Source organism: Xiphophorus hellerii, chromosome 19 (assembly GCF_003331165.1).
Source record: "Xiphophorus hellerii strain 12219 chromosome 19, Xiphophorus_hellerii-4.1, whole genome shotgun sequence".
NCBI classification, from domain to species: domain Eukaryota; kingdom Metazoa; phylum Chordata; class Actinopteri; order Cyprinodontiformes; family Poeciliidae; genus Xiphophorus; species Xiphophorus hellerii.
In genome coordinates, this window is record NC_045690.1 from 11,973,952 (window position 1) to 11,994,841 (window position 20,890).

A 20,890-nucleotide genomic window follows, 5' to 3' on the forward strand; every position below is an offset into this window, starting at 1 on the left:
AGAGGATCCCAGGCTCAGTCAGTATTAACGTTGTTGATATTCAAAACTCTATAGTAAATCCAGGCTCACACTAAAAACAAAATTTACTTTGAGTCTTGATTTTCTTTTTCAGTGATATGTGATACACGTAAGCCCAACATTTCCTTTTCTTGTCCAACATACAGATCACTTAAGGACAGGGAAGCTTTTGTAAATCCTCAGCACAACATTTGATGTTAAGCCCAAGGTAAAAAGTTGCTGGATTACACCCCTGCTACAAATTTAGGACACAAAACTTCCAGCCACAATCTTGTTTATGTCACAAAAGAAGCTGCTCAAAAAATAAATAAATAAAAATTAGACTCTTTGGTTCAAGTACGACCAAGCTAGGGCCTTGACCTTGTTCCAGTTCATTCCCAGTCCATCAATGCAAGGATACTAATTATAACTGTTTATAAAAAGCATAAATCCCTGTTCAGAGAAGAGCATGCAGTACTGTACAACCCTGGGGAATTACCTTATTCTTTTCCCCTTTACCAGCCTCTTCATCAACAAAGACCTGCTCTGTTTAAGTAGCAGTCAAACAGCAAAACAAGGGGATGATTCTGGACATCACTTTTGGGTAAAAAACCAGACAGCCAGCTGGTACCGTAAGAAACTTTCCCAAGCACCATGTTTTAATTTTAGAGAGAACGAGATTCATATTTGATCTCAATCAAAGCTACCAGGAGTAATATCACTGCTTCTTCTAAATCTTGCAGGTGCAAAGATATTTTGAAAACATTTTGACTTGAGCCCAGGGCAGACGCTGGTGTGGTTTGTCTGAAAGTGACTAGTGATCCATGATAAACATGAAGAACTCCCACCATGACCACAGTTTCCTCTGAAAAACAGCTGGGTGGCTATGTGCAAAGCCTTAAGTCAACAAGCGGCAGAACCACCAGCCGCATTAGTCACCAGTAAAGTGGCAGGACTGACATAAGCATAACAGTTGATGTAGAGAAAACTGCGGGTATTGTTGTTCTAACTGGGTGTTTTTGTATTTTTTTTTTTCGTGTGGCCAGGTTCAATCAATTTTTATTCCCATTTCTCTGCATGCTTTTGTTTCTCTGGCTGTGGTTTTAAGCCAGAGTTCTGTGACAAACTTTGGACATAGTTGTTCAAGTCTTAGAAAAAGTATCCAGTAGAAAACATGGCACTGTGTGAACTCTGACATGCATTTTGCATTGTTGTTGCCACCTTGGATGAGCAATAAAATACGAGATGCGTTGAGAAACTGGCAAATGATTTTCAGTTTGACTGGCCCTGCAATTAGAATCTTTAAAAGCCCTATAATTTAGTTTGAGACCTTGATGAGATGAAAGTGAACATTGGTAGGATTTTACCGTGTTAATTGCTACCAGCCAAACATATAATGTGCTAAATAAAAGTTGGTGTTCCCTACTATCAATTGACTCAGTAAAATCTGCTGTAAAAGTTTTTGACAAGCTGACATTATTGGATAGTTTAGTAATTAGTAACTATTAATGACCCACAAGGAAGCAATTTTTCTTGTGAAATAACACAAGTAAAACTAGAAATCAGCACAAATACAAACTTTCCAGAGATATGCAAACTCACACCAAGAGCAAGAAATGTCTGATTTAATATACAAGCTGAAGTCAAGCCGGGCCTATGAAGTAACGCACGCTTCAGTGTGTACATCCTCTCTGTACACCAGCAGCATGCCTGCAGCAGTCTGATGTGTCAGCACACAGTTTGAAAAACACATAAGGAATGTATCAAGAGAGACAGCTCAGCTGGAAATAAAGCATCTTTGGTTATAATGCCAAGACAACTTCTGTTTCATCCATGTTCACAGATGAAACAGAAGCTGCCTTATTTAAAGTTCACTTTAAATAACTAGGAAGCCTATTTAAATAATGTTGAAAACGGCATCCATTTAATGAAGATGCATGTTCTTGGTGTATGTTTGTTCACAGACACTTTAGTGGAATGTCAGTAGAAAGAATAGCGTAGGCATCAAAATTAAGTGTTAGAAGAGAGCAAGTGAGACAAATAAAACTGGTCACAGATGTTAAACTGATGGAGGATTTTTTTTACAGATGTAATCAGCATAAGTCAACCATTATTTTTGCAAATTTAGAGCATTAATTTTACATTGCTACTATTGTTGTTTGAAAAATAATTTATGCCTATTCAGCTTTATGTTTTAGATTTAATAACAATGCCACCGTGAGCTTTAGTGTACTTCACTGGGATGTTGTATGCTAGACCAACGCAACTATGAAGTATACCCAGGGCAAGCAACTGCTTGAAATTTAATCTCAGTGAAGGTTCTTTGGAGACTTGGTGGGTCGTTCAACAACGTTAGTGAACAAAAAGCAGACCGGTCCTGGAGGAAGTTATGGAGAAGTTTAAAGCAGGCTTGGATTTTAAAATAATATGCCATGTTTTAGACATCTCATAAAGCACTGTTTAACTCATCTTTTGAAAATGGCCAGATTGTGGTATAAATACAAGCCAACTATAACTTGGCTATCCACCTAAATTGAAAGACTGAGCAAGGAGAATATTAAGCAAGAGCCAGGAAGCCCTGTGTGATTCTGGAGAAGTGCCAGAGATCCATAGCTGACAGTGCAGCCCACGTTGAATCCACTGGCAAATCATTAAAAAGACACAACCAGACTTTTCTTCAGCAGTGAGAAAGAAGCAGTTTAAAGTTACCAAGAAGATTAATAAAGCTAAATACAGGGAAATTAAGAAAGAAAACCTTACGACCTGCAGCTGAAGTTCCGCTTCCAAAAGGACAGAAATCCTGAACATACAGCCAGAGCTGCAATGGGATGATTTAAATCAAACCTTATTCATGTATTAGAAAGGTCTAGTCAAAGCCCAGATGTATTTAGGTTCAATAATCTTCGGGAAGACTTAAATATTGTTCCCTATGGTCACACTCCAACTACTTTGGCAGAAATTTCAGTCTACAGATGAGTAAAGCTGAAGAGTCATACCACAAAGAACTAATGGCTGTAACTCCAGAGAAATGTAGCAATGCAAATTGTTGTATCAGGGGGACTGACGTCAAGCCATCATTTTCTGGTTTTTATTTGTAAGAAACTTTGAAAAATTGTTTTCTTCCACAATTCCCATGTTCATATGAACTTTTGATAACCCTACGTACAATCAGTTGTTTAACTACCAGCAGTGAAGGATGTGGCAGTAGCACTAAAAATGTCCAAAGAACTACTTTTCAAACAACTGCCAACACACTGATCTGATTTAGGAACATGCTGATACTGAAAGTGATTGGTGTTTTATATGTGGGACAATTTCAAGCTTCTCTGTCTGAATAATACTGTTTCAATCAAACCAAATAAAATAAACAGTATTCAAAGAGTGGTCACAGAAAATAGTAAAGATGATCAAAGTTTAGTGTAATGACTTGAACGTCAACTATCAGCATCAAACCTGCACAGCTCTGTTATTCAGGTACTAGCTGGCAGTCGTCCTGAGTGGTTATGTAAGCAAGACCACAGACATGACCTTAGCAGGCTGATACATCCTGTTCTGCCCATTTCTGTTTCCTGCAGAGAGCTGATGTCAGAGAACAGTGGAGTGAGTGAAGATGATATGAAGGGCTCAGGTGGGGGGGTACATCCTGTGTGAATTATCACTGTTTCAGCTGAACCAGGAGTATCCACCACTAACCCTGACCTTCAAACTGGATTTTACAAGATCTGGAGTTGACAGGGATCACAAACCCTTTATTGTTGAGCTTTAGGAATCACAAGATGTTTAAGTCAAAGGTCAAAAATGCTCTTTGGTGGCCAGATGTAAAGATGGCTGTAAATCATCAAAAGGATTTTTTAAAATCACATCAAAGACATCACAGAAACAACGTGTGACGCTGGAAAAACAGTTCAAGTTGATGCCTCAGAATTTTATAGTACTTGTTCCTCACTTGTTGGGGTTTTGAAACTCTGGCTGGAGCTTCTTTATAAATCATTCTATTGTTCCTCATTTATTGAACAATCATGTTTTTACACTACTGACAAAAGCATAAAAGAGGCCAGAGGAGAAACTGATTTAAAATCTCAAAAGAAATTAGATTTTTGTTTTCTCTTCATTGAAGAGTTGGGGTTTTGTGCTACTTGTTGTGAATCCTGGTTTTGTTTGGTGTCAGGGAATCAGAATGAGTTTGGCTCATTCACCATTGTTTAGCTTCCAGCATTTCAAACAAAAATGTATACCATGATATAATTGCTAATTATGACAATTTTATTTAGCATTTTGATGCTGGTACAGAGGTTTAAGTAAAAATAATGAACAAATATAAGTGAATTTTGAGGTCATTTCCAAGTGCACAGAATATGATCCATTTTTACTGTTCTGCTCTGTACAAAATAACACAAGTTTTACAAGCTGATATTATCTAGTTAATCAGTCATTCTTTCTGCTTGGGTTGGCTGATGAACAGAAATGCCTCTCATATCTTGCCAGCTGTAGTTCTAAACCAGAGTTCTAGGTGGCAATTCTTTAGCTTTAAATTATTATTGCCCCTTATTTTCAGCACCAAAAACAGGGTGACGTGATGCTAGAAAAACATTTAACTTGAAAATAATGGCGAATATCACAATGATGATCTTGATTATGACTAACCCACATTTTCCTTAGCTTTTCTATCTTTTCCATCATTACAAATGTTCCACTTTTTTTGTAAAAACATTGTAAACTGATGTACAACAAAGGAGGTTTGAGACTATCCAAATATGTAGTTTGCATGCAAAGTGCAAATGAATTAAACTTAAAATATAACTTCAAGACAAATATTGGAGTCAGTCAGTCTTCTCCGATTCATACACTGAAAAAAAATTATGTTTTGTTGAATGTGATTTTGTGTGGTTGTGCAGCTCTTATTGAAAATATTACCAAACAACTGAAATTGTATTTCTTAAAACTGATTTGTATGCATTGCCACAAATGGAGGAGGAGCAACAATATGTTTCACACTATGCTTTATCAAACTAGAGAAAACTCAAATCACTCAGCTAATTTCTCTCGCGTCTTACTAAAAGGACTACGCTGTAGGGAATGGAATAAGAATATGTAGAAAATTTCTAGTGGTTTTGGAACCAATTTATTAAAACTCTGGTAAATGGGAAGTGCCTAACATTTACTTTTTGCTGCATCTGGAGTAAAGTGATGTTGGATTCTTTTCTTAAGGTTGAAACAACCTTTTCATCAACAAAGAAAAACTCAAAGCTTGATTTAAAAACCTGACTTTCTCTCCACAGTGAAGATTAAAACTACAATATAATATTATAAGAGTGAAAAGATTCAGCAGCAGAAGTTTAATCATTATTTAGGTTAGTTTCTCAAAATGTACCAATAGAACAGAGAAGCAATGTCCTTTATAGTCTCACACTGGGGAAATTCATGTGTAACAGCAGAACAAACCCACAAGATAAAAAAAAAAAAAAAAAAAAAATCATGTCATCATTCTATTGTCTTCCTTCTGGTTTGTCCTTCCCTCTACTATTTATTGTGAGCTACCTGATACCACTTGCCAAGCTGAGTAAGTTTGAAAATGCTGCTGACATAAAAAGCCAATTCCAGAGACACCTCTTAGTGTCTCTGGAACAAAAGAAAATAAATAGATGCTGAATATATAATGTAACTTTTGCCCCTCGATTTAAAAAAAGTAGGATGCAAAGCCAATATAATCTATCTTTTCTCGAGCACCTAGCCTCCCTAATCGCCTACTCAGACTCCTTTATTAGGTCTTGGCACTGATCTCGCTTTCTGACTCTTAGTCTCCGTGACCTCACATCGCTCATGCTTTCCAGGCTTTGGAAGCGGTGGATCTTCAACCTGATATTTGAAACCACGAGTTGCATCCGCTGTGTACCCCGAGGGAGCACGGTTCCACCCCTGAAAGATCGTTATGGACTGAGGGAATGCGAAAAGAAAAAAAAGCACGGTAGTTCACAAGGGCTCCAGTACCTTACTGGAAAGAGCAGGGCAAGTGTTCAAATAAATATCAGATTAGTGTTAAAGTGCAGACAATTTAAGCTGAAGTTTTTACTCAGACCTGAAAATGATTAAGTACACTGATTACTGCAGTTTATTCTTTAGTTAGCTGGAAAGACTGAGTCGGACAGACTATGGGATTAGTCAGCTTCAGCAGAAACATGACAGCAAACACAGTCATTGTGGTGGTATTTGTGATTCAGGCACACTATCTGCTCCTCGGAGCGTTACGCCTGCAGTCCAGTCTACTTCTATTTACCCCAGATCCGTGACTCAGTACACAAATATGTCCTGTGAGTCAAGAACAAAGAAAACATATGCATAGCAACTGTGCACTCTCCAGAGATCTTGTATTGATTAGAAGATTTACTATGACTTCGAGATAATTGTTAAGGGAAGGAGGATGTAGAAAATGCGTTTTTGTGAAGAGGGTGCCAAGATATTTAGCTGCGTTTCACTGAGCTACCACAAGCACGTGGTTGCCTTTGCCATCATCATTCCATAACACTAGCAAGAGCTCAAAATGACATAAGACTTTCGCTAATTAGGAGGAGAATCATCATAAATGTCAGAAATAATTAAAAATGTGTCTGTGGTTTGGTAGAAAGAAATTACCAAAATGACAAACTGGTAAATTAGTAAATTATGACCTTAGTGCCCAAATAAACTGTAGCACATAAACAACTAGAAAAACACTGGGCCTGAGGTCAAAACAGAGAACTATTTGACAAGATAAGTCAGGGCTTGTAAGCAATAAGAATCTTCATCAAAATATTCCCGAAATCAATTACCCTGCTTTTCCTTAATCGGAAATATGGTTGTGACCACGGCAGAGTCATTAATCAAACCAAAAATGCAATTTCCAACAAGACTGAATCTTAAACAATCAGCCATCCAGGCCAAGAAACTATTAAGCTTGTCTGATTAGCAGTCTTTGGAGAATAAACTGCACGCACTGAAAGAAATCTTTGTCTGGGCAATTATTAGTTGGATACATAACAGTCACCATTGCTCCAAAAAAATCAAAGAAAAACTGAAGCAGTCACAAACCAAAACAAATGCATTTCAAAACAACTTTTTCCGTCAAGCAACATGGATTAGTCTGGAAAGTCACTAAGTTTTCCAATGTTTTGAAGATTAAAACTAAGAGATTTTTAAGTATGATATTTTTTAAAGCAGTGAAGGATTACTTGCTTTGTGGAACATTTTATTTTACATTGGAGCGCAAAATGTATGCATTCATGACATTCAAACATCGAGACGTTTTCTTTCAAAATAAGCCTCCATTTATCTCCATGAGGCCTGTCCAGACTCAGTGTCCAAGATGGAGAAAAGCTCCCTACAGCATGATGCTGTCACTCCAATGTTTCACAATGACGGTGATGATGCAGTACATTATTCTGCATGTTTTCTGTGTTCCCTAAATGTTCTGAGGCAAATAGCAAATGGGACTTAATATGTGTTTCTTTAAAGCTTGAAAACCTGAGCATGTCTGGCCGGTCAGACAGCAACTCAGGAATTTGATCTTTCAAACAATGAATCCTCCACATTCAGTAAAAAAGATCCAAAAACTGTCTGTTTTCAGTATCAGTGACAATATAAGAAGCTTTCTGAAAAGAAACTGCATCATCTGCCATGTGAAGAAACATAAATAAAGCTACAGTATTTCTCAGGAAAGTCCCACTGAAATACAACATTTCTTCTTCCACAGAGTTCTGGTCCCGACGGTGGAACAGGATTAAACTAAAGTAATTTCAGAAATATATATGGATGGTCAAATTTTGTACAAAGCCAGAGAATGGAAATGGGCCAAATAATTCTGATCGGTCTATCTATAATTTATAAGAATAAACACAAGCAGATCACGAGTGTAAGTGTCCCGCAGTACTTTTTAATAAAAACTTTGTTTCATATGGTATGTTTTCTTTCAGCATGACAGCATTTCATGAAAAGTTATGGTAGCTATAAAAATGAATATATTATGCAAAATAAAAAGAAACTGCACGTTGAAATGGATTGTTCATCATATTTTTGGATCAGAACTAATCCAAACTCTCATTAAGAGCAAATGAAAGCACAAATGTTCAGCCAATTTCAACAGCTAAAAAAAAATCTGTTGATTTCAGTGGAATAGCTCCCATCTGTGAATTTGCTTGCAGAGTTAACAAATACAGCATGTTTAGGAAGCAAATTAAAGCAATTTACCAATAGAAAGCTATACGTACTCTGTAAATACACTTTAGATCGTGACGACTTACATAGGCTAACATATATGACATGAGTGTGAAAGCCCTTTTGGATATGACGAGAAACATTTGTGGAGCTACTTACACAGTCTGGGCAGGTTGCTTGGTGGTCACAGGTCGTGGGGTCTGGAGCTTGATGGTGTCTGTGGCCTTCCTCTCTGAGGGTCTTCTCTGTGGTGGGTCTCTCTGGAAGGGTTTGGTGCCTGGATGAATGCGCCTCAGAGTGCCCTGCTCACGAATGTACACCTGCTCGGGGGCCACCTCCTCACAGCGGGGCCCCTGAAAGCCTGAGCGGCACACACAAGTATGTGGTCGGCTGCAGGAGCCACGGTTCTGACAGGGGGGCTGGCAGTCAGCTGGGGAGAGAGAGCACAGAGGGGGATCATGTTCTCAGCAGCGCAGATCGGCGCATATGGCCCCTTGAATGAAGGAGCAGGAGGAGAAATGGCTTATCCTGATCTCAGCACGGTGGCTCATAGTGAATCAGTTCAATAAAAAGGCCTTTCATTTAACTTTTGAGGCATTTTGATGCTTTCCATTTTGTTAAGAGCATGACAGGGTTGTCTGGTTCTATTAGTTCTAAGTTTTTAACCAGCCTTGTTTAGTCTAAATGTAAATGATCACTTACATTAATTCTGCAGGAGGTACAGCTGTAAAACAAGCTTGTGGATTAGTTTAATGCTGCTGGCAGTTCTACTCTGTCAGTTTTGTTTCTAATCAAGAATAAAGTGTGTTCTTTCACTATAATAAATGGCCGTTTAAAAACAGGCCATAAAAATACAGAGGTCATAAATAGGTTAAAAAAAGTAATACTGTTTACTGAAGGCAGACTCAGAATAGCCAACTACGCTATGGAATTTTAATGGGACTTTATAGGAAGGACCAATCCAAAACAGCACAAAATTGTGAAGTAAAAGGGGAACAATGGGTGTGATTCACAAGTATGCACAAAAACATTCTGAAAAGTGTGGAATGCTTTGGTATTCAACAACCCCGAGTCGTTGATTCAACGACTGGGTTGAAATAAAGGGTGATTATATCTTGAATAATCACCCTTCATTGCTGTTACCACAGTTAGTCTTTTGGCGTCTTAATCAATTTTGTACATCTAGAGACTGAGTGGTTTCTCATTTGTCTTTGCAAAGTAATTGAGGCTCAGTCAGGTTGGATGGATGCTACAGATTCTTGAATGGATTTTTGGATCTGGACTTTCACTGAACCATCCTAAAACACGAATAAGCTTTGAACTAAACCATTTAATAGTAGCCTTATGCTAGAAGGTTAATCTTTGCTCCATTCTCAAGAGATTTGCAGATTTTCTTCTGGCATCTCCCAATATTAACTCCAATCATGTTTCCCCTTCAGCTTCCTTTTGCCCAGACAAGAAAAACACATCTCTTCCATAAAAAACAGATTTGTGGAGAGGACAACTAATAGTTATCATGGCAAAATATTATCTTACATGAACTCCAGATTCCTCCATTTCCTCCAGTTGCCATCAGCATCTTGACTGCTTCTCTGATTTATGTTTTCTTTACCAACCTGTTAGCTGAAATGAATGGCCATATGTTGGTATGATGGTAATTTTTCCATATTCCTAATGTCTAAAGATTTTTCAAGAATACTTTATAAAGCACCTCAGACAAAGCTTGTGCTTAATGTATGATACTTTCACCTGTCTCCAAACACAGTGTGATCAATGTACCTCACAGTCAAAGGAAGATAATCAGTATCTCTCTACTGGGGCCTGTCTTTACACTCCATTTACTTTAAATCAGGAAAGACACTGTGGCACCCATTTTAAAACAAACAAGCTGACCTAGTGTCACCAATGACTGGCACGTACAGCACTTGAGGATTTACAACACTGTCCTCAAACAGTACATTAGGCCACTGGTCTGCGGTGGCTAAAGCAAACAGTGGTGCTCTGTCAACAGCTATGGAATGCTATTGACACAGATGCTGTGAACGCTGACAGATCGCAGGCAGGATCGCTGCCACGGCTTGAACTGGCAGCCAAAAGGGACTGCACTGTTTGAGAACAGCACCCCATACCTGCTCAACACTTCCTGTTATTGCATTGCTGCTCAGACTCTGGTCGCTTGTTATGATATGGATCCTACAAACAATGGCCAGATAAGTTTCCCATCTGTGACTACATTAATGTCTTCTTCTATGTGCTGCATTAGCCTATGACAAAAGAAGTGTAATAAGCAAACATGATTCACATCATCTAAGTTTTATAAGTATTACATTTAACTACACTTTTGGAAACATAACCGATTTTTTTATTAATTGTACACATTTAGAGAGATGGGGTTGGGAATTGTACAACTTGATAAGTGATCTGAATTTTCCATTATGGGATAAAGTAGGGATTGCCTGTATTTTGTTTTGGCAAGAAGTAAAATACCCCAGCTAGTTAAAGTATGGGCTGTCTAAACGCTGCCGACTTGACCCGATGTCTGCTCAAACTCAAAACCTAGATGTAGAATTAGATCAAAAAGGTCACAGATTCCTCAGGTATTATGGTGAAGGGGGACAATGTGTGAGAACAAATTCCTCCAATAAAACTGTCCGAACTGAAGTGAGAAACAATCCAGAACTGGTCAGCGATGGTATATGTTCAATGACCCATTTTCATCTGTGAGTCCCAGTGATGACAGGAGACAAACATGTCGCCTGTGCTGATAACAAAGCAGACAGGTCAGTGACTCGAGGCCTGACATGTGGCCTCACATGCAGCATGTGCGCCCGTAGCTTACATTGCCATTGACTATCTCTGTTTGTCTCTGGGTCCTGCCTCTGGGCTGCTGAACACATTGTCACAGTAATTGCTGTCGTGCAGATTTGTCTTGCACATCATTAAAACTAATTGCCTCACATTCCACCCATTTCAGAAGTATGTGCAGCAATTATTACTTTGCAAGAGTAATCATAAAATGGGAATCCATCAGAAATAAAAGAGGAGAAATGGCAAACATTCCTGGCATTGCCACTTCAGCCTTAATTATGACTGAGTCAAATTGGTTACGTTTTCTGGAAAGAAGGCTGCATCCAGTCATCTGAAAAGAGGAGACTATCAGACTGAAACTCTGAGTTCAGTCTCAGCACATAAGCGTGTGGCAATAACAACTAATTACTGACCAATAACTACATAAAAACATCTACATCTTTCATTCTTCAATCTTTAATTATTTCACTGGCACGTCTTTTAGGGGTGTAATGAGTTCTTGCTATATTGCAATATTATAAACCAGTCCAGCTTCTCTGTGCCGGCAGAAGAAAAGCATCCCCACATAATGATGCTGCCAAAACCATGTTTTACATTATCTACAGTATGTCCAAAACATTTGGTGTAGATTGTTTTGAAATACCTGAATGTACAATGACAATATGTTTTCTTTTTTTTTTCTTAGTTGTTTTGAAAGATTCTTTCATGCCTGCTTTTGACCCTGTCCCCTTTCAGTAACCACAGTGATCGTCCTATAAAATTTTTAAAGACCGACAAGTTCAAACTTCCTGACTGTTTCCTTATTCTGTCAATATTCTGATATACTGATTAAATTTCTTTAAATAATTAAATTCAGCGTTTAACTGTGATGCATTATATATCACAATTATATCAGATCTCACACTCATTTTGTTTTAGGATTAAATAAAATTTCACATAACCAAGGAAGATGATTACTTTTTATAAATTTAGTTGTCTTTCCTACAGTATTATTGCAAAATTGCTATGCATATTTTCTCAAAATAAATCCAGAATTATAAGTGCGGCTTCTCCAGAAAACCCATTAGAATATGCTGGCCTCTTCTTCAAGAGGGAGGTTAAGTAACCGCTATTTTCTCAGAAAACATAAATATGCTAAGAGAAACTTTAAGTATGCATTTCCTTCTCTCTGTGTAAAAGCACACTTTTCATCATCCACAAGGAAAAAAGCTCGGTGAATGATTGTTATGCTTGAACAACCCTTTTACCATCTTGATTTTTTGCTGTAAAAATGGAAATATTTTACAAACGTTGTGGAGAAGAAGAATGGTAATTATGATTTTTTTTTTACAAAAATGCATATATTTAAAGGCTCATGTCTACATTATAGAGGATGTCTATGCCCACAGATGGTTATTAACAATGCCAACCAGTACACTGAGAAGAGCATAATCTAGCTAATGACATCATTCTGACAAGCGGGAAAACTCCATTATAAAAGTTTATGGTTTTTTAAAATATAGGGTAATAAAGTCTGAGATATTCTGGAGTCAGCTCTGAGTTATTTCACTTTACAGTTTCTCTTTGGATAATAAGCCACTGCATCTTTTTTAACATCCGATCTGTTTTTACATCTCGAGACAAATGCACACTGCTAAATTCAACTTTAAACACTTACAGGTCCCTATTGCAAAGTGGAGCACAAAGCATGTCAGGACAAACTGGGCAGATATCAGGTTTAAACAAATTAAACCAGCTTTAAAGCTGCTTTGTTTTATTCTGTTCCTTTTCATTAAGCTTTGTTCTGTTGGAGGTTTCTTCATATTGTCCCTTTCTACTTTTACCAACAATTCCTCAATATGAGGAACTGCTGCAGAGCCAGCAATGCAATGCAATTGGCTGGGCTGCCTTTAATATAAATCTTTTATACAGACGGCATTAGACAATGAGCTGAATTTGTTCAGTTGTTTAAACGTATATGTTGATTCACATTAACTGCAAGGATTGAATGACTTGAATTGGAGTTTTAACTACAATGTCTTTTATATGGTTGGACATAACAGTTTTTTTTCTTGACGTAACATTTGTGGTCAATTTATTCTGCATATATATTCTGAAACTAATGGAATAGATTCTTTTGTTTGTTTTAATTTAGCATGACTAAGAACTATATGACAATAATTCAACTTTGTGTAGACTTATTAAAGTCATTTTTAGGAAAATGGGATGCATTTTATAGTGAATGTTTTTCTAATGAATATAATTTTACTTTTAGTCTTAATAGCTAAGACTGTATTAAAATACAAATGGGACACTTTATCGCTTAAGTATCACTGTTCAGGCCAACCCTGAGATGTACTGATACAAATATGTCTACATTTCAATAAGGGACTGCAAACCATGGGTAATTTATATATTAATAATAAATACTGGGCAATGTTTGTTAAGTGAGTGTTTACCTCAAGGCAGTGATTTGGGCTTTATTACTGTTGGTATATTTACAGATTTCTCAATTTGGCTGTAGTTATCTGAGTTGAAGTATTTGCATCTAATTAAGTTTACAAATCTTTTCCCTACCACTGGATTCTAATTCTAATTTTGTACTTGAGCTTGTTTGTACTTCATTACAGCCCACCAGAGGTTTTCTTTACCTGCTTTCTGAGTCAGAGGTAATACAAACCATAAAATCTTTACAACCCTTTCATTGAGGAAGGGGCAATCTGAAACCAAAACCAGACTTAATTCAAACCTGGCGAGAAATCTCCCATATGTCACCAGTGCTGCCAAATGTAACTCGGCAGTTCTGAAAATTATATTATTGATGAAAGTATAATAGCAAAGATCTCTGCTCTGACTGAATGCATTGCATATATTCATGAAATCTAGCAGCTATATGCTTTTATAGAGACTGAAATTTAGTTGAATATGACTGAAGGTTGACACTAAATAGGAAGTTCAGGTAAAAGATAAGATTTTTTATATTTTGATTGAGCTGCGTTACAAATTATACAGGTGGTACGTAGTCCACAATTCTTGGGACTACTGGTAAAGATTAGTATAAAATCTTAAATCAAATGTATTTTTTTAAGTAGCATAACCCAATAACTTGAATATTGTGTTCTTGCACATTTTGAAGATTGGCTAAAACAAATCCTATCTATGTAACAAGAAAACAGAATATTATAGATTACTGTGGCTCCATTATTCTAGTGACAAAAAATATTTCTAATGCTGAAAGACATTCTCTACAAAATGTTTGATCAAAATAAAAAACCTTTCATTTGTCTAAAATTTCCAGTGTGATATTACCAAAGGCAACACAATATCTGAAGACTGTTTGTACTAAAGAGTGCATTAAAATCAATGAAGCTGGAGTTTTATTGTTCAAATTATTGATTTCTTAAAATGTATGGATGACCTGGGTTATTATGGAAATCTAGTGTAAAGTTTATGCCAATAGCCCTGTTAGAAATGTATTTACTTAGCAAACATATATATGATTTTCAAACTTTCACAGTCAAACATAACATCAGGACAGAGCAAAACTTCTGAGGCAGAATATTAAGTCTGGCAGACCTCCTGCGATGACAACAGGAGCTTTTCTTTAGGGGTCACCAAAGAACCTGACAGATCTCAAGAAGGAGGTCAAGTGTTCAGGATTGTAGGAGGCAAAGCAGAGAGACTAGCTTGAAAATTCACCTTTCATCCATGCACACTGTCCACTGAGGAAGTAAGAATTGGTCTATTGAGCAGTTAATACAATTGCCCCTCAATGCTAATCATTTCAAGTGAGTATAAATCTCTTTCTAACATGTGATTTCCACATGTCATGCAGTGCAAGAACTATCAGTTAAGGCCAGAAAAATATTAACTTTACTGTCTACAACTCTGAAAGCTTTCACACACACACACACCCCAACTCCACAACAAACACAATTTTTCTTTCTAATCAGAGCCAGAGAAAAAAAAGGCTACCACTGTTTGAGGGATCTTTCATTTGCCCTTTGTGGGAAATCTCATAAGTATAATTGGCTGTTTTACCAAATTAAGATGTCTCTGTCAGCAGTAATAGTATAGACTTTTCAGTCCAATACAGTAGTCAGAGCTTTTACTCTCTGAACCCACCTTATGTCTGTGAGGGAATTTTGATAACCCACATTCGACCCATGACACACATAACACTACTTTCAGGCATTCCATACCGTGCCTCCAGCACTACCCACAAACTCCAGCATTCGGCTCTTAATGGGCCACATGCTGGTACGCTCCATGGATAATATCTGGATTTTCGGGGGAGTGCACCGACAAACTTGTAAGGCTCAACTCTGAGAGACGTGGTGTTCACCAGAAAACCCCACAAATCCCATCCTCCTGAAGGGGGGGTTGCTGGGAGGGGGTGGTCACCTCCCAACAGCTTCCATATGGTCTTAAAAAAAGAAGGGCGTGATGATATATGGTACTCTAACAACACAGAGGCCTGGGTGAGTGCATGTGCTGCAGAAAGAGAAGGTTGCTTGTTGTTTATGTTGCACAGGAAGTGTCAATCAAGCTGATCTTCTAGAGATTCTTTGAGATGATTGTGCACATAATTCTTGCTGCCTAGACCAGAGCTTATAAAATAATAAAAAAAACATTATCAAAGAATGTTTTATACTTCTAGTCAAGTATAAATGTAGCACTTTATTTACCCAATGGATTGGCCCTTCTTAAAATAATAAGCTGGTTTCTCAAAATAATGATTGCATTTTGAAATTTCAAAACCGCTGTTGAACAGTTTTGCTTATATGCATGATTCTGTGTGGTCTTAAAAGGTCTTACATTTAATTGTTATTAATTATAGACCTCCTTTCCAATGCGTCTTTGTCAGCAGTGGCAATTGGAAAAATATGTGGGTCAGGACATCAAAACAGAACTCAATTGCAACCTACAAGCAGACGCACCAGCTGGAGCGGCGAAAGTAGCATTCCTGGTTTGGGAAGGCAAACCCAGAAAGAACTGTCCAGCCTTTGTGTTAATGATGGGGTTTCTAGACTATAGAGTGTGTATTGATTACAGGATCTGTCAAATAAACTATAACTCTCTCAAAAGGAGTATCAAGGCCTCTAAACTGTAAACTGTGCAACCCCTACAAATCCACACAGGACGTTTGAAAGCCAAGGCGAACATAGTGGCTGTCTTCATTGCATGATTTTCAGCTCTGGCTAAATGACATCACCAGAAACAACAGATTCTTTAAAATCTCCTGTTTTCATAAATCAGAGAATGCAGCTATGTTGACTTGGTTCGCATTGACGTCAGGTCAGTTCCTTGAATTTATCAAAGCACGTCAAAGTCTATAGCAGCAAATATTCTCATACCATGTGATTTTTGTTAAATGCAGAAAGAGAAAATATCGCTGCACCGTGAATATGAATTTAGAAGACTGACTGGTGAGATTTGGTCACAGTAAAGACTGCAAAAGATAGCGTCAAAATATTTATGTTTCATAGTGTGGTCATAAAGGGGAAGAAAAAGTAAACTGAAATGGTTTGAACCATCTATAAGATGGTGAACCTAAATATTTGAGGGTTGTTTTTGAGGTCAGAAAATGCTCACATATGTTATGATACTTCTGCAGCTGCCTCCCACATGGAAGAGTAAAATGTGGGCATTAACCCTTTAACACTCACTAGAATGTCTAAAGACAGAGAGGAAATCGTAAAGCTGTGTTTCAACATGCCTTCAGCACTGATACTAAACTTACAAGACAAAGACTTGCACATCAATGAAATTATTTTCTAAATTTCTCACTTTTTCCATCATATGTAACCATACACAACCTTTTAAGGTACACAATTAGTTCCTATATTCAAAATGCAACAAGAAAAATTAACATCAGATACAATATGCAGCATTGTGAGAATACTGTCACTGGCTAATCGTTAGCTGCTAATGATGAAAGTTGAAATCTACTTTGAGTCTGGCCATATTTCATTGTCTCTGGTTTATTGTCTAAAACACATGAACTAGTTGAACCAGAATTGGATACTTCTACACCAAATAGAGATTCTTTAAACAACAGTTTTGATTTGTGCAACCTTTATTGTGGAGTATTTCCAAATTCCTTTTTTTTTTGCCATTGGGACCTTTTACAATTAGACATGCACAAAAATCACAAAATATGCACAGTACACAGGGTTTTGTAACTCAGACCTTCAAATGGGGACTGGATTGTTTCAAACTTGTCTAACTTAAAGCCTAATAAACAACCTCTGAAAGATATAAAGAAAATGGCTGTTTACCAACAATACCCATCAAAGCTGATTGAGTTTGAGAGGGTTTGCAGGGAGAAAATACCCAAAAATAGAGGGTAAAACTGGGGTAGAGGTAAATTATGTCTCTGAAAGGTTTTGTAGCGATGACAGCCTCAAAAGCAATTGGCCATATATATGATAAAACCTACAGCCTCAAAAGCATTCAGGCTGTTATTACTGCTAAAGATGCTCCAAAAAATATTAAGTCATGGGTGTGAAAACACAGGTAAATATTATACTCAGTCTGTCTTGCACAAATCAATCACTGTCTGGTTTCGAGCATCAGCTATCATAACCGTAGACCCAACAAATCTTGGCTATGACATGGTAAAGCATCTCAAACCAACCAGCGGTCATGGAAACAGTTTATTACCCCAGGTTGTCTCTCAGATGAACAATTAACAGCCCTCTATCTCTCTCTGATTTAAATTCCACTGATTTACTTTCTACATAGTCTAGATGAGCATGAGTCCTCATCAAAAATAAGGCAAAGTATATTAAATATGCCCATCTAAGTATCTAGATTTTCCAGATTAAAAAAAGGAAGGATTTTAAAAAGTGCAAGAGAAACCTGAAATATGTGCCAATTCAACAGAAACACAAACTGAAACTCCTGGTCAGAATAAAATCAGATCAAAAACCAGATGTAAAGATTTGAGACTTGGGCCTTTTCCATTAGGTCAAAGTCACAGGCTTTGTGTCTAGGCAACCAAATCCAAAACGACTCATGTGATCAGTGAGTTATATCAGTGGGTAATTGTAATTCAGATTATGAATAGTGATACTGAAACAAGATCCCTTGGTGAGATTACCCATAGCTAAAGCTGGTGTGACTCAAAGCCTCATTCAAGAGTCTAAAGATCTTAAGGAATTTTCTGCAGGCAGATACAAATGAGGAAATATATGATCTAAATCTTCTCTATAGTAATAGGAGTTTTAAGAGTCTCCAATCTGCAATTACATACTGATGTACAAGACGCATAATTGATGGTTACTGTATTTACCATCAAACAGGGCAAAAATTTTAACTTGCACTCCAATTCCACATCTAAGTAAATTATTATTTTGTAAACAGAAGCCATCCTCAACACAAGCTGCCCATTGATAGAAAATTTGCTGGTAGTAAACCAATGTACCTCTTCCTCATTTTGGAAAATTACTGTTTTGGCAGCTGTATAACATCCCATAGCTAACCATTACTGGCAGGATAAAATGTATTTAAATCTTATCTAGAGATTAATGTGATCTAATTAATTATGAACTGACATCTGCAGTGTTCCGGTAAAGCATGTCTTTGAGACACTGGCATGAACATTAGCACAGATAGCAGAACACCCAGTTTCTGAACCATCTGATGTTATAAAACCTACCAAATTTTTGGTAAACATACAGTGATTTCAAATGTATTTTACTTCAACATTTTAAAAGTTGGTCACATTACAACCACAAATGTGAACATATTAAACTCCAACTGGTTTCTTTATGCAAAATAGAGAAAGTTTGTAGCAGACTGGACGGAGAGCATCTATGATCATCTATTTTACAGTCTTACAGATTCTCAGTTGGATTTAGGTCTGGACTTTGCCTGGCCCATTCTAACACATAATTGTAATTTGATTGAATTTGATCCATTGTAGCTCTGGTTATATGTTGACGACTGTTGTGCAGCTGAAAGGTGAAAATCCAGACTCAACTCTTTTGAAGCCTATAGCAGTTTTCACAGTTGCCCTTACTTAGATGCATCTGTCTTCCTAACAACTTCCTTGTCCCTGCAGAAGTAAAGCACCCCCACAGCGTGATGCTGCCAACACTAAATTTCAACATTGGGATTTTGTTTTCAGAGTTATGTAGAGTATTACTTTTCCACCTCACAGTGTTTCTGGCCAAAAAGTAAAATTTTAGTCAGAGCACATTGAGGATTTTAGTTATAATGCTATAAAATGTGAAAAATTTCAAGTGGTATGAATACTTTCGCGAAGCATCTGAAGCAACCTAAAATAATTTAGGAAACTGAAATACTAAGGCTGAGCCAAAACACTTCATTCATGTACTGACACAAGGCAAAAAAAACAGTTTTTCAGCCACTTAAAATGTATGACATTAGATAAATTTATCAACTTTAATCCTTAATCAGTACCATAACTTAACTAAACGACAGAAAAGTCAAGTAAATCAAAGGAAATAAAAACATAGTATTTGGCAACACTGGCTATTTCCAGAAATTACTTCAATACACAAACAAGTCTGGTAATCATCTATCCTCAGCTTGTCAGGACATACATGGGGCAACTTCTCAACAACAACATTTTCAACATCAGCCCACGCACACGGATGTATTCCATTTTACTTAATGTGTTTCAATAGAAACACCAGCGGGCTTCCTGGGTAGAAAATAGCAATCAGTTCCTCACATATATTTGCTTAGATAGGAAGGCACTGCTATAAAGCCTGCAGCTGACACTTTGAACGTTAGACATTACATCATCCACTTAAGTAGGAAGTTCTTAAATATAACTCAACAAATTTGTGTTTTCGCTTATTCTCAGATGTGACAGATTTGTTCCTTTTCTTTCCCCCACTGTGAAAATGTTTTCCCATACTGGCATCTCCTTAAAAAGTATCCTGGGACTCAGGGAGGGACTGAATAAAGCTGTCCACTAAATTCTTCTAAGTGGGGTATTCGCGAGTCTCTATTCCAGTCTGTGGCCTACGTTCTGGCACTTTGCCGAAAATGGAGCCAGTAACATAGCCTCCAGTCAGACTTTAGTGACGGCCAAGCTCTAAGGGGGCCCAGATGATTGGACAGACCCCTGGCCTACTAAAGTGCACTCTCTTCATTAACACAGACGCGTTAGACAGAACTTGTTCAGGTAGATGAAATTTACTCTTTCAGTATGTATCTTTATGTTGGAGTTAATATACAGTTTGTACAGCATGTCTATGTGAGATTGTGCAATACATGGACTATGAAAGAGGGAAGCAGGCCTAATAGGAAGACTGCCGGGTCACTCAAGCCTATTATGTAATTGACCAGTGAAAAAGTGTGTGTGAAAAGTGTTTGCATGTGTGAGGAGGAAATAATTATCTGAAAAGGACCGGAGAAGCAGTAGGCACATTCTCTTGCTGCTCCAGAGAGATGTCCCTTGCAGTGTAGTGTTTTTCTTCACTTGTAAATTTCAAAGATAACTTTTAATGAGAAAAAAGTCCTTATTTCAACCTGCTATTACAGTCTACAGAAAACTATGGTGGCGTTTAACATAAAATTAAAATATGGCATCCAAAGACTAACCCTTGGGTACTCTGTTTTTGTAGATAGGTCTAGAAAGCAAAATCACAAATGCCTATGTTGAATAACTAAACCAACGCTTAATGCAACGTGTTTTATGGGAATAGACCAACACGAAGTAATACATAGGTATACACCATACAATGCATAGGATAGACCAAAGAAGGGGCCAAGAGGCCCAAGGTAGCTCCAGAGATTCACAGTTCAGTTGGGAGAATCTCTTCATAGGACAACTATTAGTCATGCATTCCACAAAGCTGGCCTATATGGAAGAGTGAAAAGAGAAAGAAATAATAAATTCATAAGAGGTCCCATCTGCAGTTTGTCAAAAGTCATGTAA

General features: G+C 37.4%; 1 protein-coding gene across 3 annotated transcripts in view; it reads right to left on the reverse strand.

The window, feature by feature from the left end:
* Nucleotides 1–20,890, reverse strand: part of LOC116708905 (latent-transforming growth factor beta-binding protein 2) — a 105,472-nt gene that overhangs the window by 76,704 nt on the left and 7,878 nt on the right. For all 3 annotated transcript variants that reach the window (XM_032547042.1, XM_032547040.1, XM_032547041.1), the window contains exon 3: nt 8,344–8,614. In XM_032547042.1, coding sequence (XP_032402933.1) covers nt 8,344–8,614 — 271 coding nt within the window. The remainder of the gene's footprint in view (nt 1–8,343; nt 8,615–20,890) is intronic.